Raw genomic sequence first — 27,524 nt, 5'->3', positions numbered from 1 at the left:
ATAAATGGATCCAAGAAGTGTTTGCTCTCCACTTAGCACAGCACAAGCACTTAGAACAGTGCTGAGCAGGTCCCAGGCTTATCCCTGCTGCAAGTCACACAAAGACTACAACAAAGAAACCGTAGCATAAAAACCACCTAGTCCTTAAAATAGAAGCAGGTTTCCTAACTCAACCCCAGAGCAGTTCCAAGAATGCCTTGAGTAAGAAGCTGCCTATTCACCACTGGTTCCTGTAACCTCCTCCCCACCCCCACATCGCACACACTCAGCAGCTTCACTCCCACTTTCAGTTACAGGTCCCAGCTCAGAGCTGGCATTGCCCATAGCTCAGTGGCACCACTGGCTCCTCCGCAGGCTCGCCGACACAGGGTGGGGCTCCAGGAGCAGTAAAAAAGCACCCAAGTGGCACAGAGATTTGGAGAGCCACCAAACAGGACAGCTGCCAGGGGCTGCCTGGTGCCCCAGCCCAGCCCCAGCACAAGGCTCTCAACAGCGGGCCACAGCTCTGCCTGGGCAGCAGCTACAGGAACACACTTCCTCGCTCCTTGTAAGCATACATGCAGCAGCCCTAAAGCCTTTACAGTGTCTCTGGCTTTATGGCCACCTGGCAGGACCTGCTCAAACAGTGACTCACCTTTCCAGAAAGGGGAAGCGCAGTTTCCCAGCCAGCATTCAATAGCAGTAATGCAGGTTTATCTTGGGGCAAACAGCTACCTGCCCGCCCGGCATTCTGTCACCCAACACCTCCATGGAAGGGACCCCCCACGTCACCGACACCACCACACCCAGAAACGCAGCAGAAGACAGATGTGCACTGCTGCAGGTAGGCTTCATGATGTTACACCCACAAACACCTCTCCCACTGAAAAGGTTTGCGTTTCCTACTCGCACATGCACAATGGCTGCACAGCACCCTGCTATGACTGCTCTGGCACTGAACAAACCTAAGGACAGTTGTAGCCCTGGTGGGAATGCACACTGCAGGAAGTTGTGCATGAGGATACAAAATGTTTCAAAAGGAGCTGGAAGGGTTTACAAAACAGTCACGGTGTTTTGTGTAAATCAGCTAGATCCTACAGGAGACTGAAGGGTGTCTTTTGTCTTAGCCTGAGAAGGAGGTATTAATGGGCACTATTTGCTGCCAGGGATCTCATGTCCTCTTCCAGGAGCTGGACTCCGTACACAACTGCCCTTCATCTGTCTCCAAAGCTTCCCCCTTTTCCCTCTTCTGTCCTGTCCTCTCACACACAGTGTGATGACTCCTGCAGAAGGAAACCGGGTGAATCAAACATGTGCCAAAGGGCAAAGCATGCCAGAGAAAGGAGCTACAAGCTGATCCTTCCAGCGCTCTGAAGAGGAAATGGAAAGAAGGCAGCAAACATCTCTGACTGTCCCTCCTGCCGAGCACGGGAGCTGCTGAACAGCTCAGGTCTTGCGTCCCTCTCCCAAAAAGAACACCATAGAGCACACAGTAGCCAAAGCACTGCCACTAGAAGGCACAGCTGACCCAAAACGGGACTGACTGCCACATGCGCTTTGGTAGCTTGGAAAAGCAGCCTATGCCTTCCAGCTCCATCCATGCCAAACCACAAAATCCCACTCAGAGTCAAGAGTACCCAGCAAGAGGGGGAACCTGCAAACCACGCATCGCTTGAGCACATGCTTCCTGGAAGACAGGCCACACAGGACTTCCCAGCCAGGCAGGCACCTCCTTCAAGCTGCCCTGGATTGAGATAAGGTCTTTAATGCACTAGAGTTACCGATCTTACCACAGGAGAGGTACAACACTTGTTAGAAAGGTTTGTAGTTTCGACATAGAGGCAGCCTAGTAACACTCGTGTGTTTTCTTCAGTCAAGACAAGGCCTACTCAGCAACTTTCTCTCCCTACCACCTCTGAACCTTCTTTCAAACAGCCCTGCAGGAAGCAGGCCAGATAGAGGCATTCCCACAATCATTAACAGCTAGTCTCCTTAAACAATCAACGGGAGAACTCTGGAACAGGAACAGGCAGGAGTCCCAGGGGCTGCATCCTTCCAGCATTCAAATCAGACACGTGCTGCAAACAATGGAAATGCCCCTCAGCAGACTGCAAACCTGGCTGGGGAAACTTGCATGTTAATTAGTGCCAGATTGGGTACTGCTTACAGGAATAGAGCTGTCCTAGGGGACCTGTGAGCCATCACAGGAAGTGACACAGTGACCTGGTGCAGAGCTCTGCTTGCAGATTAGATTAACAGAAGATGCTGTGGAACATGGCAAAGCCATCTCAGCTCAGCTGAGCGCCATGCCTGACCATGAGATCAAGTCATTCTGTGAGGTGCTGCACTAGTGCACCTCTGCATGGGAAGACGGTAAGAACCTCGATATTTATGAAGTGTCACATGCATCGAGTCCTCAAAAAAAAATATCCTCAATTAAGTAGACTTCCTAAGCTATCTGCATTAACAAAATCTACTACTGAGCAATCAAATACTTACTATTGTGTATAAAACAGAACATAATTGCCAAGGAGTGCATTTTCTTGAAGGAAAACTTAAGAGACACAGCCAGCAGCAACCAGTCAGGGGAAAACATGCATGCTTTGGTCAAGGTGGCATGAATCTTGTGACAGTTGTACACAGTCTATCAAGCAAGACAGAATCAGGGGTCTTCTGCAGAAGACTATGATGGCAGTATTAATTATTTTTGTTTATTATTAGCTACACTTGTTAAGCAATATTCATTTCTCAGCAACTTCCCCTCCAGCTACCAGAAGGCACATGGGTGCCATTATTCACTATGCTGCACTTTCCTGTATGCCATAAACAGAAGCTAGACACATTCCTCAACACCTGCATCATCCTCACAAGATCTGCTGCCAAGAGAACGCGGTGTCCAAGACCACTGGGGAGCCACCACAAGCAAGCTCCCTTCCTGCTCCTGCTGCAGATGCTGCCCTGGGGTCTCTGGCACAGTCATTGCTTCTTATTGCTTAAACTGGCAAGACAGACACAAGAAACTGCATCGCAACTGTTAATGTGATCATAAATACATCCAGATGCTTCCTTTTCTTTCACATCAAGTTTCACATCAAGACACTGCCTCACTATCACCACAGACACAATTCTTGTATAATGTCTGGGACTATATTCAGGATCAGAAATCTAGAGGTAAGACACAACTTTGCACAACTGTCCCCTAAGTGTTCCATACCTTCCAGGTTTACAGAAACTGTTTGAACCTTGGATGAGTATTTTGGAAGTTGAAAGTCTAGACACTGCACCCAGCCATCCCCTAACTAGTTGCACAATCCAAATATATGCAAGTCTCAAACACCTTCTGAACAAGACCTCTTGGGAAATGGACATCTTACCTTTAGCGTGGAAAGTCCACCCAGCCCTAGAATACTCCTGCAGTTGGACCCTCTCCTGTTGGTGGAGGTAGCAGACCTCACTGTAAAATTGGTGTTCAATGTAAACATAGGCAGCAGGGATGGCACCTGCCACCCCTTTGGCACCAAAAAACCCATTCACCTCCGGTGAGGCCAGAAGAATCCGATACTCAGCCCTAGTGCCCAGAATGAGGTCCATGTAAGCTTGTGTCAGGTTGAAGTAGCCAGTGGTAAGGTATATCCTGGCATCCCGTTCGGCCTCTGTCAGCAGTGTCTCTGTGACCATCTCATCTATTTGAATCCCAAAAGGTTTCATTTGGATTAAGGGATAGATCCAGGTGTCAGGTTCTGGTTTCAGACCCCCAGATGCTTGAGAGCCTTGCTGGGATAACAGGGAGCTGCCTTGCTGGCTGCTATGGAAAGTCTTTGCATGAAGGAGTTCTTGTCGTGTCCTGGCAGAGTTGATCACCTCCATGACTCTTTGATTTGCTATCTCACAGTAAGCAGTCTTGTCTCCTGCAGGAAAACCACAAAAGATTGTGTTTGAGACCTAAAGGTAGAGAACTATGCACCACCTATTATGTAGCAGGAAAAACAACTGACAGCGCACCAATAAGAGAACAAAAAGGAGCTAACACAAAGACCACACAACTTTCTTCCCTAAGTGTCAAAAACAGATGTTTTAAGGTTAGAAAAGCTACACTGCAGAAGAAAAATATTCAGCTTTAAGAGGGGTAAGAAACTTAGAAAACAGTAGCTTGCAAAATCCACTGAGCAATGAGAAGACCAGAGCAAAGCTAAAATGGTAACCAAAAATGAACTGGAACATGCAAAATAAAACTACTGCCCACAGTCTAAGTTTACATCACACAGCAGTGCACAAGGCCAGAACAAAAACTTATGATGCAATCAGCCTGACAGACAGATGCCCTTCACTGCCCACTTCCAACACTTGCTTGTTCTCGTCTTCCTAATCCAATATTCACTTGATTCCCAGAATACTCAGCTACAGAATATTAATTACCAAAAACAGCACTACATCCATGAAACTTTCAGAATACGCACACACACAACACCTAGAATTATAGCCATTAATATAAAAAATAGAAAGAACCTCTCTCAAGGAATTTAAGTTCTTGTTTAAGGTCATAAGCGCAGAATTACGAAGAAGCAATGAGACAGTTACAGAGGAACTTCTAGCCTTTGCACACTCTGCCAGATACAGATTAGCTAGTGATAGATAGTCGGTGTGCCAGGAACACTCCAATAGATCCAGACTCAAAACTCTAGCAATCTTGATTACAATAATGGATGGCACATAAATGGGACACTGCACAGTCTGTAAACAATGGTCAGACAGTCATCCTTAACTCCGGTTATCGCTCTTCTCTGTTGGATCGTATCAGCCAACCACATACGACAACTTGCTCCTACCTTGGTACGGATGTACCATCCCCTCCATCATCTGGACCGTATCATCTCGCTGTAATTGCAGAGACACATCTCCAATTGCATCCACTAGCTCTGTGAAGAAGTCTGCAATCTCGGGAGAGTCCTGCAGGAGAACATAGCGGTCCTGACGATTGGTGAAGTACAAATCACTCAGGTTTGCGCTAGGAGAAAAGAGGAAGAGTTCAGTTCCAGGACAGAGCATAGGCATATGATCCTGAACACTCCAGCCCAAGTTAGAGAACTCACTCTGCATATAACTAGATTAAAGTACAAATCTGCCATTTCCTTTTGAATCTCAAGAAATCTTTCTTTTTTTCTTTTTGAGAAAGACTCTCTTTCATGTGGGAATCTCATGTGGAAGAGCTGTCATTGCTCTTCCATCTCAGAAAAGCACTGATATGATCACTACAGAAAGACCAGATGCAAATAATTAAGTTCAGACAACACTGGTAGCATGCATACCTTGCCTCACAACCTCAGCTAAATGAACTGTACAAGGGCCTGAAGAGGCAGGACTCACCCGCTCAGGATCACATTATCATCAAAGAGATAGACCTTGATATGTTGCAGTCCAATGGTCTCATTAAAACGCTCTGGAATCAGGAGCCTGAGAAGTCCACGCAGGTTTGGGGTATGGAAGAGGGACACACGGACTTGATCAGGAAATCGCTGCAGCAGCGGAATCAGCATTGTTCGAGAATTTTTCCTACCTGGGAGACAAGAGGAGTTTCACAACTCAGGATCACACCAGACAGGGAATGCATCATGGCATGGCACCACAGCTCCTCAGCTAGAAGCTGGTTACAGAATGAGCATCCACCCCATCTGCTAGCACTCAGCGTGTTTTCCTTTTTTGTTTTTTTTTTTCTTTTTCTTTTTTTTTTTTTTTTTAATCTCTTTCATTTGCACTATGTCAATATTGAAATCAACATCCAGAACTGTAAGTTCACTGATAAATAGGCCTTGGAAACAGTTGCTGAGCAAGTCTGACACCATTCAAGCTTCTTAATCAAGCCACACCTAGCACTAGTAACACATTCTACAAAGAGTCACCCCAAAAGTTTCTGAGTAAGTTTACTGCTACTTCCAACAAATCCCACTTTCCTTTAAAAATTAAAGTATGAGAGAGCATGATGGATAAGGGCAAATGAACTGACAAGTGAACTAAGCAAGAAAGCACAAGTTGCACAGAGTAGGGTTCAGCTCTTCTTGTTCCCACCACCTATTTTCCAAAGACAAGCTGCTCAGCTTGAAGATTTTCTGGGAACAAGTAGTAACTGGTATACAAAAGGCCAGTTTCGAAAAGTGTATGATTTAAGCAAGTAGGTCCAATTGGTCAAGACAGCCTCTCTCTGAAAAAGAACAGTTTATCCAGCCAAACTGTCAAATTAAGACTCTGAAGAAAGCAAGGCATCGTAATATCTACCCCGAGATCCCCTGGTGTAGTCAAGAAGAATGGAAACTCTGAGGTTCGACGATCCTTTTGTTTGCAGTGATTTCTCCAGTGTTTCTTCTAAGCAATCCACCTGCAGACACAGATTTCTCTACTCATTACAGAAAGCAAATAAAGCTTTATAAGGAAATTATTCAGCAGCCAGGAGACTGGTGGCCATGAAAGCTTCTATACCCTAGTATGAGTCTTTCCTACTCACGCAAAACACTGCTAGTTTAGACTTTGCATCCGTCAGACTGGCATCCTACCCTATCAGCCAAAAGCAACAGATGAAAGGGCATCAATTTTACAAGTGCACATTCTTCAGACCTCTGAATAGCAATTAATATTAGCAGAAGTCTGAACATCATTCCCAAGTCACAGACCTGCATTACCAAAGAAAAACCTTGGTAGGAGTTCATAAATGATGCAGAGGCAGTTTTATTGCTTAACTACAAGGCTGTCACATGCAAATTCAAATCTTGTGTACAAGCCCAGACAAAGCCAGCAAAACCCTGCACAGGACACTGTCCATCTTTATTCTACTGTGAAATTTGCATTCTAACATAAGAAATTGGCCAAGGTCAGGCTTCTCTCTAAAGGTCTTCGGTAGTGCTTTTGCTTCTAGAGGCAAGAACAGGAAACAGAAAAGGCAAACAACATGAAGCAAAACTGACCACCGTCTTAAAGGCAGAAAGCTAATACTGAATCTGCATACTGTACATGGAGGACAAAAACATAGCACTACATACATACAACTTTAATCATGTTCAAGAAAAATGCCAGAAAAAAAAATTACCTGTAATCCCAGTTCTACAAAATCCCTTTGAACACTACACCAGTAACCTCTAACAGTCTGAAAGATCCAGGCTCATCCCATGAAAAAGTTCAGTAGTTCCATGGCTCTGTACTAGGCTTAAAGAAAAACTCCATGCACCCCCCTTCCAAATCCCTCCCTCCCCCACTCTATGTGCAAGTACACAAGTGCAGCCAGGAACCTGGAGAAAACTCCCAAGGGGAGGAGAAAACACATGTAAAGTGAATCCCTATAGGAAGGCTTTAAGGAGGTTACAAGCTCACAAATTGCACCTCACACATACCCCTTGCACCTGCAGGAACAGGATGGTTTTTGCAAAGGCAGGCCTTTCCCTTCTGCATTCACGTTCTCCCCTTCCCAAACCCTTTCCACACTCACCAGCTCCTGTTCAAGGAGACCCGTCCCCAGGTACAGTGAAGCCATGACCACTCGCTGCTTGGCTGTTTTTATCTGCACCTGAGAGTAGCAGAAAATAAGTTCAGCTTCATCCTCAGTCTCTGTGACGAGCTAATTATCCAGACCACAGAGGAGCACTGGTTCCCCCAAGGAGAATCACTTTAGCCAAATCATAGCATTGTCTCCCTTGCCTTCTAGAAGGGAAGACACAGGGTAACACACTGACAGCAAAGATGCAAAACGCACAGGTCTTACAGACCAACATCAGCACCACTGCTGCATCCAAAAATATAGGAAGAAATCAATGTTTTCCGGAAAGCTGAGGAACACGTTCCCTGCAGCTAAAACTATCACATACAAGAGCAGTTACCATGCAGTAGCTGCAACATTGGCATTGTATCAGTACTGGCAATCTCAGCTTTCATTCTGCAACTGCTTTAATCCTTTGTATCACATCCTGTGAACTAGAGACCTTTGCCTACAGAACTCTCCTTCTTTCCCCTGTGTTCACCACTGACACCGCAAGGGGTGGTAGCTGCTGCCTTCGTAGCCCACCCAAGCCTTGTTCTCCAACAGCTCACCACGGTGATCTAAAATCATGTTTCAAAAGTACTGGAACTTGCTTTAAATGTGCATTGTGAAAAGACTGAAGTGACTGAGCTAAACAAAGAAATTCTCACCACAGCCCTACTACTTACCCTAAGAGATGCAGTATTACAGGATTCATGCTGTAGCAACCTAAGAAACCTTTGGGAGGGACCAAGGGAGCTGAGCTTGTTTCACATTGCAAAGGGAAGGCTGAGGGGGTGTGATCTGCAGCCTGCAACTACTTGAAGAGTAGTTACAAAGATGACGGAGCCAAACTCTTCTTGGTAGTTACAGCCGAGCAGCAGCCACAAACAGCTTTGGAAAGTTCAGGTCTGACAGAAAGAAAATTGTAAACTACTAAGATGGCGCAGCACTGGAACTGCTCGCCCAGAGGCAGAACCTCCATCCTCAGCCAGTTTCAAGACTCAGCTAGACAAAGCCTGCCTGACCTGGTGTTGACAACAATCATGTTTCAGGTAGAAGGTTGGACTAGTAACCTGCAGATGCTCCTTCCTAACAACTTGTCTATGATTCTCCATAACCACTGCAGCTCTCAGCCCCCAAAACCCATTCCCACAACCTGGAACCCACAATTTACCTTCAAGAGTTCATAGAATTCAGCTGGGGATGAAAGCACCTTGACATGCGAGCTGGAGATTCCAAACTCTGGAACCAGGTTCCTGATCCACTGGAACCTGTGTGCTCCTTCGGGACAGAGCAAACATGGTGGGGCTGTGATCACAGGAACAGGAGGGGTAAGCAATGGGGCTAGAAGAAGCCATGATGATCTGTGAAAAGAAAGACAGAGGAATTATTTATAGTGGAACCTTTGCTTCCCAAAAGCAGTCTCCAAGCAGGTAAAGAGCAAGCTGCCACCAGAGCCAATACGTTGTAAGGATCCACAATGGCAGAAATGCCTTTCCCTTTCCTTAATCCCAGCTGAATCACCAAAGCCAAACCTATAAATAGAAAAAACACAGGCAGAAGGTGGAAGAGCAGATCTTAACACCATCAGCTCCTTCCCCTAGCTGGCAGAGGAGGTGAGAGGAAATAACTTTAATCAGAACAGGAACACAGGAGAAGAAACATGCTGGAAGCTGAAGAAACTGAGGATGGAACTCTCCCAAACACCCGCAGTTCAGATGCCTGGCACTGCTGCTGCAATACCAGCTACACCTGTAATCAGTTACTTGTGAAGTGTCTATCACATGCAGCCACTTTGCCACAGCCAACAGTCACTTTCACATCCAGCTTAGTTCTCAGCTGGGCTAAAGATTAGTTGTTTCTGTTTCAGGTAAAGATGTTTTAAAAAGCACAGCTGCAGGAAACACGTTCCCTAACAAAACAGAAAAATGACCAAACCCCTCAAACTTACCCAAAAAAAGACCTACAACACACAGTGCTGGAGTGCAAGTCCTAGCAAAAGCAATGAAGTCATACCCACAGAACGAGCTACCAAAGGATTGAGTGTGTTTCAACAGGTACATGCCAAGAACCACAACTGAGAAATACGAGGTAGCCCTCCACAACAATGCCACTTGCATTCTGCACAAGCACTACAAGAAGGTCAAGACTTCTCTTACTAACTTCAAAGTAACTGTAAGGGAAACAGCAGGAAGCTCATGCTTTAAAAAAGAAATTTCAGAACAAACTTAATTCCTTTTAAGTCACTCAGGGAAGAAACCATTTTACTGCTAACAGTCATGCTTAGGGGGGTGTCAAGAAGCAAATGGCATCTCTTCCCTGGAGATTTCATGCATGCAAATTCATCAAGTCATACAATAACTCCTGGTAGGAGTTTGTCCACATGACAAAACCACATTTCAGCACAATTAGCAGTAGCAACTCCCGTGAGATCCAGGAGCAGACGAGCAAGGGACTGAACTACATCCCCAAACTGGACAGAAAACGTCCCGGTCTGCAAATTCTACTCACAGGAGTCAGACTTGCTGTCAGGACAGAATCAAGGTGGCTGGTCTCCTCCCAGAGGAACACCAGGTCCCTCGGGCCAACAGGCAGCCACCATCTTGTGACCAATCCTGATGCATTCTGCCACTGCCACGTACCATGAAGTAACTCAATTATGACCTTTACCAGAATTTGTTATGAGGAACTTTTAGGTTTTACCACAATCCAAAGCTCAAACGACCACGGATTCCAGGAAGATGATTTCACTTATTTGCTTCATGATAAAACACTGGATCTTCACAAGGTTTCTGAATACCCTTACGCAGAAGCCAAAAAGTTGGCAGTTGCATTTCCTGGAAAATCCACTAACTTGTCACCGACTATTCATCACAACAGAAATCTGAGTCAATCTGTGCAAGAATTCCTAGGATGGCGGGTTTCAACAGATCATGTAGACCAGGCTAAGACCTGGTACCCAGAAGTTATACAAATTACCGATAGAAGGCTGTTAAAAACAATTGAAATACTCCATAGAAGATGTTTAAAAAATTAAAAAGTCAAAGTAGAAAAATATAAGAAATCTGTTTTTCAAGCACATTATAGCCCATCTTTACAGAACCTGAGCAGGACCTTTGTGCATCTTTGCTCAACTGCCATCTCAAGGCACAAGCCGCACACAGGGAGCGGAGACCCACTGCTATGTTACCACCAAGTGAGCATAGCAAAACAGAACAAGGAAGATCGAGCTATGTGAATTCAGACTAGCACCCAAAAATACTTTTTTAAAAAACAACAACGTATACAGCTTGCAGAGCAATAACAAAGTTGGGGCTGCAACCTAGCCCTGCAGATTACAAATTACATTCTCTGGAATTAGTCCCAGTGAAGGAACAGTGGCAAATTTTATGCATTTTATGTTAACAATTTATCAGCAAGAGGAGATAAGTATTTTCCATATTTGTTCCATTGGTCAATCCTGGCCAATTATACCTCCAGAAGCCAGTACAGTGGCCGAGAAGCCACTTTCCAGAAACATGATTCCAAGAAACCACTTTCTGGCAGAGCATGAAAACTGCAAGTTAAACTGCATCCTCACTCTATGTGGTTGAACGTTTCAGGCTTATGGATTAGACTAGGCGCTATTCAAGCGGTTCTTTCCTGGTGCTGCTGAGGGAGCAAAACCAATCTGCGTCATCAGCGCTATTTGGTTTGAGCCTTCAGATCAATTCTATGCTTGTATTGATATCCACAATTTCTATACTCTGGATTTTTTATTGCCTATGCAATTTACAGTGTATCTACACTGTTTGATCTTTTAATTCAATACTGAACTTTCAGAGCTTATTTAGTGTTGATAGCCTAAGGTTTTTATAATTATCAAATAAATCAGTATTTTGCTCCAAATAACATTAACAATGGCACAGCAATCACCTATCGAAGCAGCAGCTTCTACCCACCAGTAACCGAAAATAGCTCAAGCGAGTACCCAAGCACAACAGAATCCTTTCAACTGTGCACACACAACAATCAGAAACCATGTAACATTACGAAGAAATCATCAAAATTCCATACTTTGACAAACCAGCTTTCAGAGAAACAGAAGGCGGGGTGGGGGGGTGGGAGATCCTTCTCATGTACTCCACGTCATCAAATTAACCAGAAAGAGAAAAAAGAACTAGAAGGAACTACCTCAAATCTTTCCTGCATAAAAAAGTTGACCCTAAATATAAACAAGGGATTTTTTTTGTTGTTCTATTTTTAAAACTTGTGGTTTTGGTCCACAAACTCATGATGCTCATGATGGAGCTGAAACACTCTTACTCACTGTAAAACCTCATCTGCAGAACCAGAGGCGAAGTGAAACTGCAGGATACAGTGCCGTCCTTTCACCCACGCATACGTCACCCACACAGGGGGATTACAGATTGCTGGTCTTTTAATTCTGTTGTCTCTTTCCAGGGCTCAGTCTAGGAATTTACCTATGCTAAAAACACTGACAAATGAGAAGTTTTGAAAATAATTTCCTTGGCTTAAGCCAGAACATGCAGCAGAACATGGGCTAACGCAGGGCTCTGAGACAACAGCACATCTACCATCCAGAGGGAAAAGGAGAGTGAAGGCATGCCATGATACAAGAGATGCCACCTTTACAAAAATAAGTTTAACTCATGCAGAAGATTGTATGAGGCACTGTACTAGCTAAAACAAAACACAGAATCCTTCCAGTGCTCTCTTACCAAGTACAATGCAAAGTGATGCCTAAAGACCAGGGGGGAAAAACTTGTTTTTGAAGACTCCTTTGAAGCATTTTGTTTGATCACTTCCGACACAGTTCCGATCAGGACACGGTTCTACAGAAAGATAATAATCTCCAGTTTCAATGTTTTGTCTTTAGCAGAACTGCATGCCTGATCACACAGCCCCAAAAAAGTAGCAGCACCAGCGAAACCAAGGCAGCAGCGCAGTGGCAAAAATCAGGAGAGGAGAAGCTGTTCAGGGGAGCACAGCTACGGAACGACTGACTGGAGGAACCACAGTCCGAGGCTGCAGCTGTGCATTCCCTTTGGCACAGCACACGCCTGGTCTGGCATCAAGAAGGGCAGACCCACCCCCCTGCAGCTGCGCATTCCCCATCCTTTCTGCACCTCGGGGAAGGACAGAAAGGAAGGGGAGTTTGAGCAATTTTCAGAGTCAGCTCCTGGATCCCACTCACTGTGCCTCACTGTGCGGCTGCCCAAGGGGGATGTCAGGAAGAGGAATGAAGGCCCGTTCCTTCCTGCAACAGCCCACTCAGATTAGTTTAAAACGAGGGTGAAAACACCCTCTGCACACAGTTTGATCATTCACCTGCTCCAGCGTTAATGGTGACTGCCTCAGGAAAGCACAGCCCTCTTCCCCCCACACCTCTCTCATGCCAGATGCAGCCCCAGCACAGATGGGACTGAGAACTGTTCTCATCTCTCTTCTGATGGGGAGTGGGGGGGGATCTCGCCATCCATGGACGGTCACCCATTGGGGTGGGTTCTGCCTAACACCCAAAACCCCGCCAATGCCACTCTGGCAGCTGACCGGCACCTGCCATAGCTGAGGTGGAAAGCGATGCCTAGCAAATGCATAACATCGTTCAGCACCTGAAAGAAAGACTAAAGTAAATTAAAAAAAAAAAAAAAAAAAGGCAGCGATCAAGTCCACCTCTTGTCCCATGGGCAAACAGACAGCTAGAGCAGAGTGCCAGCCTAACGCAAGCTTCAGGAGCAGGATGAGCCGCAACCCTGACCAGCCTCTTCCGCAGCTGATTCACTGTGGAAAATGGCAACTGCTTCTGCGAAACCGCCGGGCCCGGGGGAAGCCGAGGGGTCCCTTACCGGCAGGGACAGCGCTTCCCGCGCCTCAGCTGCCTTTTCAACGGGGCTGGTCGGACACAGAGGGAGCAGAACCCCCCCGGGCAGCACCGCGCCCAGAAAGGAGAAGCGACGAGCGAGGGGACAGCGCGCTTCCCGCCCGGGCCTTTCCGGATAACGCAAGGCCGACAGCGGAGGCGGTCGCGGCCTCCCGCCCGCCGCGGCCCGGCCGCAGCCACGGGAGCGCCCGCGCCCCCCCCCCGCCCGCCGCGCCGGGAGGACCGGGCTGGGTTCGGCGCTGCTCTTACCTGCGGGCACGGCGGTCGCGGCCGCGGGACAAGCGGTCGGAGAGGCGGCCGAGTAGCGCGGCCAGGCCCAGGCGGCCCCGGGGCAGCCAGGCCGAGAGCCGCCGCCACAGGGCCGCGCCCCCCGCCGCCGCCGCCATCAGCCCCGTGGGTATTCCGCTTCCGGCCGCTGCCATGGCAACGCGCCCGCCCCGCGCTTCCGCTTCCGGGCCGCCCGCGGCCGTCCCCTGGCCGGGACCCTCTAGCGAGGCGGCCTGACCCGGCCCGAGGCCGCTGCTGCCGGGGTGCCCCGGCGCGGCCACCGGCCCAGCGCCGTATCCGCCGCGCCCAGGCCGCCGTGCTTCGCCGCGGCTGCCGGTCCCCATCGTGTCGAGGCGGCTCCCAAGGCAAAGGGTGCTGCCAGCGGGGGCGCGGGGGAGGGCTGGGGGGGGCTCACTGGCCAGGGTCTCCCCACGCCCACGTGGGACGTCCTCGCTGGGGAAGGCGCTGCCCGAGCCCCGCGAACCTGACCGCCGTCCCGGCAGCGTCAGCCCCCCCGCGACTCCCTCGCCTCATCCCCGGCCCCGGCCGACTCCCACGGGAAGGGCACGGCTCCTTCCCGCGGCGGAACCGCTATTCGCCGTCCCGGCAGCCTCTCCCCCGGCCCGGGGACTACAGCTACAGGGTCCCCGCCGTGTCCCCGTGGCTTCCCGCACCGGGCAGGGCGAGGCGGAGCCCCGGGGGGGATCCCGCCGCTGTGGCCGGCAGAGCCGCAGTGCTGCCGCCCAGCCCCGGCTGCGGGAAGCCCGTCCCGCTGCGGGGGGATGGGGGGGGTGGGGGGGGGGGGTGGGCACGAAGCCGCCGCCCCCCGGCCGGAGCCTCCCTCCCCGTCCCTTCCCCCGGGTTTTACCACTCCTGCCTCAGGCAGAGCTCCAGAGCTCGTTTGCATTTCAGACCAGCTGGTTCACCGCAGCCTCACTTCCCAGAACTGCTCTTCTGGTGTTTATTCCTGACTGGCAGAGGCAGCAGCGGCGGTGGCAGCTCCTCCAGGGCAAATTAAACTATTTAAAATAAAATCCACTGACAAAGTGTGGTTTGGTTTTGAGGTTGAAACTTAACAATTGCCAAACGAAAATGCAGAGAAACCAGGTGGGGAAGGGGGGCCCCGGTCCCCCATCTCTGCCCATTCAGCTAGGCCAGACACGCTGCACTCCCAGGGCACTGGCACCGTGGCTGCCAGCTCCAGCTGCCAGACCCAAGGCAGGGCAAAGGGATGAGGAAATCCCTGCGGGACAGAGCCCGCACCCGCCTGGAGGGCACCCAGCCAGGGGAAGGAGGGCCCCGGCTTCTCGACCTTGCAGCAGCTGCCCACCAACATGCAACGGCTCTGCAGACAGGCGCCTCGGCCCCTGCCCTCTGCCATGCCCAGTGCCAAAGCCCCAAGCGCATGGACCATCCCATTGCTCTCAGAGCCAGTGCGGTCCCCAGCTGCTGGCCACAGGCACCGCTGGAGCCACTGCCACCACTGTCCCTTGCCACCCTCATGGGTCATGGCTGCCCGGGAGCAGGGCTCCAAAGATGCTGGCAGCAGCCTGGCGTGTTGTACTCGAAATAAAGGCACATGATGTGAGGATGCTGAACCCACTGCCCCACTGCATATCGCGGCAGCCCCCTTCTGGTGCACCCTGCCAGCCAGGCCCAAGCCACCCTGTCGGGGCAAGCCCGTGCTTCTGCCTGGATGGGATCCGGGTGCCCCCCAGCAGAGGCAGGGGCAGCTTTGCAGTGACCTCCCGGGGCACTCCCGCTCCCCAGCTGCCGCCCTCTGCGGTGGCCACCCGCCGGCAGCACTCCCACCCCGATGCGAGTGTCCCGCGGCCCCGGGGGCTGCAGCCCTTCTGCCGGGGGGGGCCCGCAGCCCGGCTCGGGGCAGCCCAGCCAAGCCGAAGCCGGTTCTCCCGGCGGGGAGGGCGGGGGGGGGCACGGCCGGGCCGGCCGGGACTCTCCTCTTCTTAGAAGGAAAGAGCGTGAAGGGGAGCGGGAGGGGGCGGCCGCGCTGCCCGGAATGGGCCGGCGGTGGCTGGCGGCGGGCCGGGCCGGGCGGGGCGGCGGCAGGGCGCCGGGGAGCGTTACAAGAAGCCGCGCAGTTCCAGGAACCCGAGGGCGGGCTCTGCGCCCGCTATAAGAAGCCTCCCCGGGCGGCCCTGGCAGCTCCGCCGCCCGTCCGCCCCCGTGCACTGGCCCCACTGTACTGCCGCCGCCGAGGCCGGCTCCGGCACCCGCGCCCCAGGTACGGCGCTGCCCGCGGTGGGAGGGACGGGACAGGACGCCGAGAGCGGGAAGCGGGACCGGGTTGTCCCACCGGGAGGGGTAGCCCGGCACCGGGGATGCCGGTGCTCCCCGGGGAGTGGGATAGCCGGTGATGCCGGTGCTCCGGGAGAGCAACAGCCGAGAAGCGGGGGGTGCGGCGCTCCCTGGAGAGGGTGGTAGCCGGGGATACCGGTGCCCTGGGAGGGCAATAGCTGGGGGCCGGGAATGCCAGTGTCCCCGCAGGGAGTGAGACAGCCGGGGACCGGCGGAGGCAGTGCTGCCCGGCGAGAGGAGAGCCAGGCTCGGGGGGTGCCGGTGCCCCGTGCGGGAGCGTGGTGGCCCGGGACCGAGGATACCAGTGCCCCCAGGAGGGCAATAGCCAGGGAGCGGGGGTGCCGGCGCTCCCGGGAGGGGAGAGGCGGGCTCCGGGGGTGCCGTGGCTCACTGCCGTCTCCGCCGCAGGTGATGGTGTAGCAGCAGCTGCTCCCGGCAGCAGCACCCCGAGCGCGCAAAGCTGGCTCCCTGCGCCATGGTCACCCACAGCAAGTTCCCCGCCGCCGGGATGAGCCGCCCCCTCGACACCAGCCTGCGCCTCAAGACGTTCAGCTCCAAGAGCGAGTACCAGCTGGTGGTGAACACCGTGCGCAAGCTGCAGGAGAGCGGTTTCTACTGGAGCACGGTGACGGGCGGTGAGGCCAACCTGCTGCTGAGCACCGAGCCGGCCGGCACCTTCCTCATCAGGGACAGCTCGGACCAGCGGCACTTCTTCACCCTCAGCGTCAAGACAGAGTCTGGCACCAAGAACCTGCGCATCCAGTGCGAGGGAGGCAGCTTCTCCTTGCAGAGCGACCCTCGCAGCAGCCAGCCCGTGCCCCGCTTCGACTGCGTGCTCAAGCTGGTACATCACTACATGCCACCCGCACCCTGTGCAGTCCCCGAGCAGCCAGGGGGGGGCCTGCACCCCAAGCGCACCTACTACATCTACTCGGGTGGTGAGAAGATCCCCTTGGTGTTGAGCCGCCCGCTCTCCTCCAGCGTCTCCACCCTCCAGCACCTCTGCCGCAAGACTGTCAACGGGCACCTGGACTCCTACGAGAAGATGACTCAGCTGCCGGCTCCCATTAAGGAGTTCCTGGACCAGTACGATGCCCCTCTCTAAGGGACCAGCGGAGCGAGATTACACGCTACAAGCACAAGAGCAGGGGACAGGCACAACACCCCACCAGCACGGGAACTCACAGGGCTCGCCAAGCCTCTCCCTCTGGCAAAGGGAGAGGGGGACTGGAGCGAGCCACCATGGGCTGTGGCTGCAGCCAGCACTGCCTGGCACCCTTGGTGCTGGGGGGAGACCCCCTGAGGAAGCGTGACATGCCCTCTCCATGGGGAAGGAGACTGTTCCGGTCGGGCTGTGGATGTTACAGTGCACCCAGTGCAGAGGCCTCCCCGTCACGGCCGGGGAGAGCCCATTGGCAAAGCCCCCGTGGGCTGGGGCAGCCAGGATGGCACCCGTGGCGCAGAGCGATATGCACCCCGGCAGCCACATCCCCGCTGCTGCGGTGGGACCACACCTGGGGAGTGTCCTGGCAAGAGCCCCTTCTACCACTAGAGAATGGAAAGCACTTGAGTCCAGCTAGTGCCTGATCGCTTTTCCTCAGTTTTAAGGGGAAAGTGGTTTTTGCCCGTACTGTACTTTACCTCTTGCTGCCTCCTTGTGGGTGGAAGCTCCTTTCACACCAGGTCGCTGCCTTTCCCCCTCGTTGCTATTTTCCAGGGGACTTAGCCTTAATATTCTCCCTGCCCTATGGTCTGGGTCACTGCACATCATTTGGTGACGTTGAGTGATAACAGTCCGGTGACAAGTCATGAAGCCAGAGGGGAAACAGCGTGTCCCATCACTGCTGAAAGTCCAGCAAGACTACGTTTGCAAGGCACACCCTGAGGACCTGGTGCTGCTGCTGGACCATTACCCCGAGCGTTGCACCCCTCCTCTGCCTGGCTGCTTCCCACAGACCCTGGCCACACTGCTCTGTGGGGGCACCGATTCCTGCAGGAACGTGGCAGGAATATCCCCTGGAGCACATCGTCTTGCAAGTGCTTTTCTGCGTCTGCCTGGAGAAGTGGTTGGGTTTTTCTGGCTTTTTAAAGTTTTATTTCTTTTTTAACCGAAGGGATGTTTACAGGCCAACGTGAATCACTGTCTTTTATAAAGATTCCATCTTCACCTCCAGCCTCGAGGGCTGAGCAAAAACATGCTTGAAAATTCAACCAAAACAAAACTCAGATGAAACTTTGCACATATTATTTATATTTATATTCAAAAGGGAGATGTTTCCATAATTTATAATAAAGAGCACTATTTTTTAATTAAAAACCTCAGATCTGGTTTGTTTTCTCCCTTGCACCCCTGAGCTTGCTTGAGACCCCTGGCAATAATACATGTCTCTCCCTGGATGCTGCCCTTGCTGCAACGCCGGGACAGTGTTTACACCACATAAGCACTGGCTTCCTGGAGCTGCTCGCTGTGCCAGGGTGATCCCACCGCAGTGACTCACAGCCCGGCGTGCATAAGCACTGTCCCAGCGCTCAGGTATGTCTAAGCCCTGCAAGTTGCTTACCGGGCCAAGCCACAAGGCACTGCGGGGATGGGTTCTGCTCCTGGCTTCAGGAGCATGGTGCAGCTGCAAATGGTCCCTGGATGGTGGGACACGGCCCATCGCCCTGGGCCTGGAGGAGCCAAGTTGGTGGCCAAGACTGGCCCGTGGCATAGCTCAGAGTGCAGCCCTCTCAGCACGCATGCCATGCTCTGCAGCGTGCCCCTCCTGCCCCCAGCCCACTTTCAGGAGGGGAAGGTGGAGGTGGTGCATGATGAGTGAAGAGCTCCGCGAACAGGACACTGAGAGGCACTGGGGTAGAAAAGGGTTTGTGGCGCTTCTGCTGCAGGTGCAGCAGGCTCGGGAGGAGGGGTTAAGCTGGAATGCAGAGAGGGTTAAGCAGGGAAGCTGAGGTCCTGCTCACCTGCATAATACAGAGTCAAAAGCTCTGTCCCAGGGCTGTCCTGTGCAGACCCCCACCCATCAGACCCCAGCCAGGACCGGAGCAGATGCCCAAGGGTACAAAAGGAGGAGGAGGGAGAGGATTTCCCCCAGGGGTCTTCCAGCCCCCAGGAGCACCTGGCCCACTACTCTTGCCTTCTTCAGAGTGGACCAGCCATGGGAATGAACCTGCAGTTCAGGCTGCCTGGAGGGGAATGAGGTGCCTGGCTGGAGAGCTGCATTCAGGGGGAGTAGGGGAAACTCCTGGGAGAGGTCCAGCCCCCTGCAACCCCACAGAGCCCCGGGCAGCGAGGAGCAGGCTGTGCCCAGGCACCCTGTGCTGCACAGCCCCTCCAGCACAGCACCCCCAGCCCCACACTGTGTCAGGCATTGTGCCAGGCATCACGCACTGTGCTCGGGCCCAGGGAACCCCAGCTGCTAGGGAAAGGCTTCCCTTAGGATTCACCCTGGAGCAGAGGGATGGCAAATGTGCCCACTCAGGCCACAGGCACGGCATGGTCCCAGCATCTATTTTGGTGCTGCTCTCTGGGGCTGTGGCTCACAGGCTGCCAGGAAGCGCCATGCAGCCTGCCCAGGCACCCGCCAGAGCTATGTGAAGAATGTCCATGTGCGCGGGTGGCCACCCGCCAGGCCTTGCCGAGGCACATCCCCGACGTCAGGGCTCCTGGCAGCACCGGTGACTCCCAGCCCCATGCCAGGGAACTGGGTGGGAGCAGCACCGCGGGGCAGAGCAGCCCCCGGCAGGCAGGGAGCATTGCCCCTGCAGCGCTCACAGCACCCAGGGAGGCGCCTGGAGCCTCGCAGGGCAGAACAAGGCACAGGAGGGGATGGAGAACCGGGGGCTGGGGGGGCTCAGCACCCCAGCACCCCCTGGCAGAGTGAGGGGGCTTGCAGCGCCACACGGTGGGGCAGAGCAGGGTGCCTGCAGCAGCCCTGCCCAGCACCCCCGGTCAGAGCCCAGCTCCCCCATCCCTGTGGGAGCAGCTCTGGTTTGCCGCTTCCCAAAAGGGCCCCGGGTGTCTGCGCTGCTGTTCGGGGGCCTCTTCCCTCCTGCTCAGGCCGCAGCGATGCTGCAACCCACTGCTGAGTTGAGAGTCCGGGAAGCTCCGCCAACCCCACGGGTTTCTTGGAATAAACCCAACCTTGCAGCAGCAGTGACGCGGCGGCCAGTGGGCAAATCCCTGCTGAAGGTTTCACAAACCTCTCGCCTTCTCCAGAAAAGCCGAGCGGACTTGGCCCCATGTTTCGTAAGTGGCCGATCGAGCATGTCACAGGCAGCCAGTTCCCCTCTGCCCTGCGGCTGGGGCCGGGGCCAGCTGAGCTCACCCCCACAGAGGCTTCCTGGATGGGGAAGGCATTCTCAGCTGTGGTTAGACCTTTACGTTGCATGGCAGTGCCCGGAGCTGGACAGCAAATGGGGCAACAAGAGCGGGACTAGGACACTGCTGTCCCACAGCTCCGTCCACTCCATGTCTCCTGGGGTCGGGCACCAAGCAGGTGTAGTGAGGCTGCCCACTGAGCTGGGGCTGAGCAGGTGCTGCAGCCCTGCTCACCCTGAGGCCCCAGCTCCCACCCGCCTGGCCAGGAGCACTCCGGCAGTCAGCTAGCACCCCCAATGGGGGACTTGGGGCAGCTTGAGGACCAGCTGGCAGCGAGCACAGAGGCAGCCACAGTGAGCCAAGCCAGGTAACCCAGCAGCTAAGTAGGGCATCTAGTCTCCTTGCTGTGCCACACCAGCACTGGGATGGACCAGGCACCACACAGGCACCAGTGTCAGCACAGGCACTGGCACTGGCACAACACCCTGTGCTGGGCAGTGGCCGTGGGCCCTGTCCTCCCGGCGCTGGACGGGCAGCACACAGCTGGAGGCTGAAGCCACCTACAGGCTTTCCTCTGTGTTGGGGCTGAGCTGGCACCAGCAAGGAAAGGATGGGACAGGACAGAATAGGAAGGGATGGCATGGCATGGCATGGCATGACATGGCATGGGATAGCATGAGATGGGATGGCATGGCATGGCATGGGATGGGTCAGGTCAGCCAAAAGCTCCGCTCACCTGCTCTGAGCACAAACAACCCAAACCTGGTGTGACTACACCTTTAGGTGACTGCAGCCCTGTGCACCCATGCATGACCAGCTTGTGGGATCTGGCTCATTCCCAGCTGCCTCCCAGGTGGGGAGACCTCTGGCTCACAAACCTCTCCAGGCAGCATGGGAGCCACAGGCTGAAAACCAGCAGAACTCACAGCAGCTGTAAGCACAGCCTGTCCCCAGTGCCACCACCTCCTCCACACTGCGATGGTGGCTGTGTGGAGCAAGGCAAGCATGAACAGGGCCACACGAAAGCCCACCAAGGTACTGAGGCACAGGAGGGTGGTCAGGCAGGGACAGGCAGCTCCCCTGCTGCCTGTGGAACCCCCTGCCCTGCCCAGATCCTCCCCACAGGGGCACAGGGCAGCCACCAATGCTTCCCACCACACTGCTGGCGCATCACTGGCATGAGAAGAAAGTGTCCGCCAGGGTGGCAAACCCGAATGCTGCGGGGTCAGGGGGTGCAGGAAACCTGCTCTGCTGCGTACCAGCATCTGCAGACCCAAAAACAGGAAACAAGTGCAGCCTGTGATTGTGGCAGGCAGAGAGCCCCAGGGGGGCAGGCAGAACGGCAGCCGGCAAGGCCAGCAGGGCACCACTGCTCTGCTGCAGGGACCCCAGCTGTGCGGCAAAGCCCGGCCGGGCACAGCCAGAGGCCATCCCTGGGGAGCAGCACAGACTCACGAGGGCACCCCAGTCCCACACTGGGACCAGCAGCCTGTCCTCAGCCACTAGTGTGTGGAGAGCAGCCCCGTCCCCTCACAGGAGCAGTAGCGATGCCAGGAGGGGACCTTCCAGCTTGGAACGCTCTTGTCCCACCTGGGCCTTGCCGGCTCCCTGCAGGCAGGATGTGCAGGCAGGGCAGGCTGCAGTGCAGGCGCTGGCCCCGTGCTGGCCCATCCAAGAGATCCCATGGGACCAGTTGGCCGTGGGGACAGGCATGACCCACAGTCTTCAGTGGGAGGGAGGTGGCACCCCATGGGGCACCCGATGGGTGTCCCCTTGGGCTGGCTGGGCTGTCACCCGAGGGGCTGGTCACCCACCAGCCTCTCTTGTCCTTGCACCCAGGACTCGGCCGCCACCCGAGGAAGGTGGCAGTGAGCAGCAGCACCAACAGCTGCCACAGTGGCAGAACTAGGCAGGGAGCTCAGCACAAACACCCCGACCTCGTGGCACACCCCTCGCCCACTTCCTCCTGCCTCAGCTCTACAACGCCAGGACGTTCCCACATCCACTGCCACGTTTCCCAGTAGGATGCAGGAAAGGGCTGTGCAGCAGCTGGGGACTTACTGTAAATGGCACCACCTGCTTCCTACATGGCAATTCCTCTGTGGGCCAGGGGGATGGCTGGGAACAGGGACTGAGACATCTGCTCTCCAGCATGCTGCCGGGAAGAACAAGCTCAGGATCTGCGGCACAGACCAAGGCTGGCACCGGCTGCCCTGGCTGCAGGCTTGGGACAAGTGATGGCTGCCCGCACTGGAGGAGAGGCAAGGATGTGCAGCCCTGCAGTCTGACATCCCCGGGGCCCATGGAAGTCCCCTGGTCCCACAGCATCCCCTGGTCTTGCCCCTCTGCCCCGGGCAGGTGCACACAGCCTGGCCCTGTGGGGTGGCATGAGATCCCTGGCCGTGGCAGGAGCTCAGCCAGCGGTCACCCATCCACTGGCACAAAGGAGGCAGAGCCTTGGTGGCTGGTGGAGGCACGGGGGCTGCCCTGAGCCCCTTCATTGCATGCCTGGCTTGGCCCCTGGCTCTTCCCTGCCCCAGCAGGGCTGTGAGCAGGCGGGGAGTGCAGGGCTGCAGTGGGACCCCCATGCCCTAGCCAGGGTGTATTTTGGGATGCCTGTGTACGTCCCCATGGAAACCCCTCTCTGTTGCTGCTTCTCCAGCCAGATCCAAAGTCAGCTCAGAGGGAGCCAGCAGCTGCCGATTCCTCACTTCTTCCATCAGCAGCTCTGCGAGGCTGCGCTGCCCTGGCCCCACCACCCAGCAGCCACATCCACCAGCCCATCACTCCCCCTCACCCATCAGCTGGGCCGGGGGTCCTGCTGCCCTCCCAGCCAGCACTGAGAGATGCAGACCCTTCACCCCAGGACCCTGCAAGGAACGAGCCTCTCCCACAACCCCGCTGCCCCTGCCCACTCCAGCGCCTGCCCAGGTCTCAGCCCGGTGCCCTACAGCCACCAGCCACGGCACAGGGCACAGATCTTGCTGCTCACATGGAGGCAGATGCTCAGAGTGGAAACACCCACCCCAGTGTGTTTCCACAGCCTGAGAGGAAGTTTTCATCCCAGCAGCAGCAGCTGGAACCCAAAAGCTTGACATTTCAGAGGAAGGTTTCAAACAAAGCCGCGTTGCTGTGGCAATGGCAGCCACAGACCCCCCTGCTCCGTCCCGCAGCTGGGTACACAGCCAAGGCAGAGGAAGCAGCAGCCCAGCGCCGGGGCTGCCGGGTGGGTGGACAGCAGTGGGCCATGTCCTGCAGCCCCAGATGTGCCCCTGCACCGGAGCTGGAAGGTCCCACTGCCAAGCGCCACCAGTGTCATCCCAGGAGGGCCATGTCCAGGGTGGGCTGAGAATGCTGGCACATGGGCAGACGCCATCCTGCACCCTCCCCTGGGTCAGCCGTCTCCTGCTCCCTGACCAGTGACCCAGGCCCTGGCCCGCACTGCTCTTGCACCTGCATTTGCAGGGAGTGGCAAGGCACCTGCTGCTGGCTGTGGTCACCGCTGGGCACAGGCATGCCGATGGCATGTCATGGGAGGTCCCCATGGGTGCTCCGGGCAGCAGGCTGCCAGCTGCCTTTGGTGTGTTTGCCCAGCATAGTGCAGAGTCCTTGGATGACCCTGGCAGAGCAGCTGTGGGCAGGTGCCAAACCCCAGCCCTGAAGCATCCCTTGGCCTCGCATCAGCCCTGGCCTCGGCCCCAGTGCAGGAGCAGGCGGTGGCAACACTGCACACGCAGCTGGGGATAGGGTTGCTGGATGTGGGACTCTGCATCCATGGGGCTGGCGCTGCTGCTCCCAGTCCAGCCCTGCGTGCCTTCCCCCTCCCCACCGCTGCACGATGCCAGGGGCCCCAAATGTCCCCATAAGCCTGGTGGGGCTGTCCCACAGCTCCCAGGGCCCATCAGCAGAGAGCAGCTCCAGCCTGAGCCGGCCAGGCTGGGGGCAATGGGTGGAGGCAGCACCATGCTGGGCAAGGACAGGGCGTGTGGCTGGCAGAGGGCACAGCTGGAGCAGATGTTCCCTGCAAGGACCCAAGGGCCCCGATTCAGCATTTAATGAGTGGGAATGGGAGCACTTTACTGTAATTCCAGCAATTACATTGTTCATCCTTGGCAGCCAACACCAGTTGGTGTCCAGCGCCATGGGATCACGATAAACCACCTGGCATGAAGACTTGGCAGCACACCGTGCTGCCGGGCAGCCAGCCAAGGCAGGGCAATAAAGGGCTGCAGAGCGAGGTGTGAGGTACGGTAAGGGCCCGCCCCAGGAGTTCCTGTCACTGGCACAGCCTGGCACACAGGTGTGGCCACAAGGGCCCTGGTGCCTGGGGGTGCCTGCTGAGCCCGCAGCACTGGGGATCCCCAGCCATGTAGCTCCAGGGAGTGGAGCTGCAGCCTGGCAGGCACTCAGAAGCCTCTCTGCACCGTGGTAGCCCCTGCACCCACACAGCCTTCCTGGGGTGCTGAGCTGGAGCTGCTGGCACCAGGATGCTCCAGCCACCCAAGTGGCAGGGAGAACTTGGAGCGGTGAGATGCTGGCTGGCTGGGGGGGACCCTCCACAGGAGGGGGTTTGGGGACAAGGTGGAGGCTGCACTCAATCACCCCCATGGACCTGGCCAGCCAGCACCCCCGCCCCCCCCGCCCCCCCCCCGCCCCGCCCCAAGCCCCTGCTCGTTGCTGCTTCCAGGCAGGCACTGCCCTGGGGCTCTCTTTCCCTGCATCGCCCCTCTGCCTTGGCCCAGCTGCTGCATCCACTGGCTGGTCTCCACCAGTGCCCAGGGCCATGCAGGAGCAGGGGACAGTTGGTACCCAGGGGACACAGGAGTGTGAGCCCTGCTGAGTCATCACTTTGCTGTTCTCGTTTTTCCATGGTGCTGTTGTGCAGTTTGCTGGAAGCCAGCTAAGAGCCATGACTAATCTGTTCTCAAAACAAGCACAAAGAGAGCAGGGAGGTTTGTGCAAACCCCGTGGGGAAGGGGGGCTGAATCACTGCATGGGGCTGGGGGAAGCGAGCAGCTGGGAGCAGCTGGGAATGCCCAGCCACAGAGCAGCCCTGCAAGCAGCACCTGCACATGATGGGCACAGACAGGGGCTGGGCAGGGGCAGCGAGGACCCCCAACATCCCCTCCTATCCCCTCCCATGCAATGCAGCCAAGCCAGGCAATGCCGGGGTGCAGGCAGCACAGCTGGGACAGGGTGAAGCAGACAGGGCAGACAGGTGCAGGGCCATCAGCACTCAGAAATGCACATGCAGTCAACCAGGTCGGATCTCCCATCCTGGTCCTTTCTGCCCTGCAGAGAAGGCAGGGGCCAGGGAGGCCAGGGAAGGAAGCGCTGGAGTTTGCTCTGGCCGGAATCGGGCATCCATTGATTTGCTGTTATTAAAACCAGAGCTGCTGTCGGGAACTCTGCAGCCTGGCTGCCCTCACATGCGCTTCCTGGAAAGGGCTGTCCCACATGCCCTCGCTGGTGGGGGACGGTGCCCCCAAAGCACCTGGCCGCAGCCCTGGCCTGTGCCAGGTTTGGGTGGCAGCCGGGGCAAGGGAGGCCCCTGCAGGGACAGGAGCCAGGGAGGCAATTCCATGCCTGGCACCCACCTCCCCACTGCCCGGCAGCTCTCATCTGACCACTGCCACTGGCCCTCCTTGGCTCAGCTGGCACCGCCGGTGCTGCCTGCAGGGCTCAGGGTGGCCCTGTCACCCCACAGCAAGTGCTGGTGGCGGCAAGGGCCCAGTGGTACTTGCTGCCCCTTTGGTTTGCTTGGCTGAAGAGGGTTTACTGGATAGACCAAGTAATCGCATCCAGTGGATGATGAATCATCCCTGCCAAGAATTCTGCCCCGGGGGCTTTTCTGGAACGGTATGGAATGGCCACCATGCCCTCCCAGCCATGCAGGTCCCTTCTCCTTGCACAGCCTGCTGCCGGGGCTCCTGCTGCCAGCCCTGGCCCTGCCGCAGCAGCTGCCAAGGGGCACAGGCACCCTGGTGGGGAGGGTCCCTGCCCACGGCATTGAGAAAAGCCCTGTGAGCTGCCAGAGCTGGCAAGGGGGCCAGTACCAGCCTGGGTTTTCAGCGTGGCACAGATGCCCCGACCCACAGAGCTGTGCACCCTGGTGCCCCGCACGGCTGCCCCAGCCACAAGCAACTCCCAGCACATGGCACACGGGGCTGTGGTCTCGCCAGTGCCAGCTGTGCTCAGCACTGTGTGACGCAGCTGCTGCTGGGCTGTCACCGGTGGTCTGGTCGGCTGCGGTTTGGAGCCCCAGCTGCAGTCGCACCCACAAACAGGTGCCAACAGAGGGGAAGTGGTGGGTCCCAGCCACAGTGGGTGCACCATCTCAGCAGCAGCATCTTCCCTCTGCCACAACCGGGCACATCCCTCCCCCATTAGCGCTGGCAGCACCCCAGGCTGTCAGGAGCAGAGTGGGGTGTGCTGGCAGAGCAGAGGCATGTGGCCATGGACAGAAGAGCAGCTCCTGGCAAGCACCCACCTGCTGTGTCCACCATCATGGTGCCATCCTGCTGGGGTGTCACTGCAGGGGGACACTGCTGACCTGGGGGGACACCACCGGCCAGGGGCCTGCCTCAGCATGTGCTGCTCTAGCCCCAGAGCCAGGCTACAGCTGGAGGGGAGGCAAGGAGGGGACTGGGGGGCCAGGACTTTCCCAGTAGCTGGCAGTGACCCCAAAGGAGCCCAGCCAGTCGGCGGGGCTGTGCCAGGGCTGGGGCTTCTCTCGGTTTCCACACGCTGCAGAAACTCTCAGAGTGAGAGCAGAGGGGTTTCTTGATAAGGGGGAAGCACACAGAGCAGGAACTGAAACATCACCTTTTAGACTGGCGGCTCTTCCCAGAGCCAGCCACCCGGCGCAGCCTCCTCTCTGGGAAACTTTCCAGTAAAGGGGGCTGCCGGAGGAGGGCTGCCCCTGCCAAACACCCAGCCCGGCCTGCCAGGACCCAGCATATGCTCCAGGACTGCTCTCTCCAGCATCCCGCTGCTGCCCCTGCCCGCACAGACCCACATCCCCCCTGTAACAGCCTCCCCAGAGCCTCAGCCCCACTGATCCCTATAGCTGGGGCAGAGCTGAGCTGAGCCCCACACACCCCCTTTGCTCAAAGCCTCTGCTGCCCAGCCAGCCCGCTGCCCCCTGGGGGCTCTGCCTCAGGCTCTGCCAGCTCGCCAGGGCTGGCCCTGGGGGCTGGAGTGGGGGTACACAGTGGCTGGCATACGGGAGAGGTGATGGGGTCTGATCAGACAAA

At 55.6% G+C, this 27,524-nt stretch overlaps 2 protein-coding genes across 9 annotated transcripts in view; one reads left to right on the top strand and one right to left on the bottom strand.

Moving 5' to 3' along the window:
• The window catches only part of PGS1 (phosphatidylglycerophosphate synthase 1), a 34,330-nt gene extending 19,966 nt beyond the window's left edge, over positions 1–14,364 (bottom strand). For 3 of the 8 annotated variants that reach the window (XR_008821161.1, XM_056334090.1, XM_056333969.1), the window contains exons 1-7: positions 13,614–14,359; positions 8,655–8,844; positions 7,451–7,528; positions 6,250–6,349; positions 5,344–5,533; positions 4,806–4,984; positions 3,354–3,887 (exon numbers count right to left, since the gene is read on the bottom strand). Coding sequence is in view for 4 of the 8 variants with exons in the window: in XM_056334090.1 (XP_056190065.1) it covers positions 3,354–3,887; positions 4,806–4,984; positions 5,344–5,533; positions 6,250–6,349; positions 7,451–7,528; positions 8,655–8,844; positions 13,614–13,975 (1,633 nt within the window). In the remaining 4 variants the exon portion in view is untranslated. Of the gene's footprint in view, positions 1–3,353; positions 3,888–4,805; positions 4,985–5,343; positions 5,534–6,249; positions 6,350–7,450; positions 7,529–8,654; positions 8,845–13,613 lie in introns of all 8 variants that reach the window. The other 5 variants (XR_008821206.1, XR_008821191.1, XR_008821188.1 and 2 more) reach the window with 4 other exon arrangements.
• A 1,416-nt stretch (positions 14,365–15,780) lies between these two features.
• SOCS3 (suppressor of cytokine signaling 3) lies at positions 15,781–18,283 on the top strand. Its single transcript, XM_056326658.1, has 2 exons — positions 15,781–15,876; positions 16,359–18,283. Exon 2 carries the CDS (start codon positions 16,426–16,428, stop codon positions 17,053–17,055), a length of 630 nt encoding a protein of 209 aa, XP_056182633.1. The 5' UTR covers positions 15,781–15,876; positions 16,359–16,425; the 3' UTR covers positions 17,056–18,283.
• Positions 18,284–27,524: the final 9,241 nt, after the last annotated feature.

This window comes from Falco biarmicus, chromosome 1, assembly GCF_023638135.1.
Source record: "Falco biarmicus isolate bFalBia1 chromosome 1, bFalBia1.pri, whole genome shotgun sequence".
NCBI lineage: Eukaryota > Metazoa > Chordata > Aves > Falconiformes > Falconidae > Falco > Falco biarmicus.
Note: the sequence above shows the minus strand (reverse complement) of the source record. Positions and strands in the feature narration are given on the sequence as shown.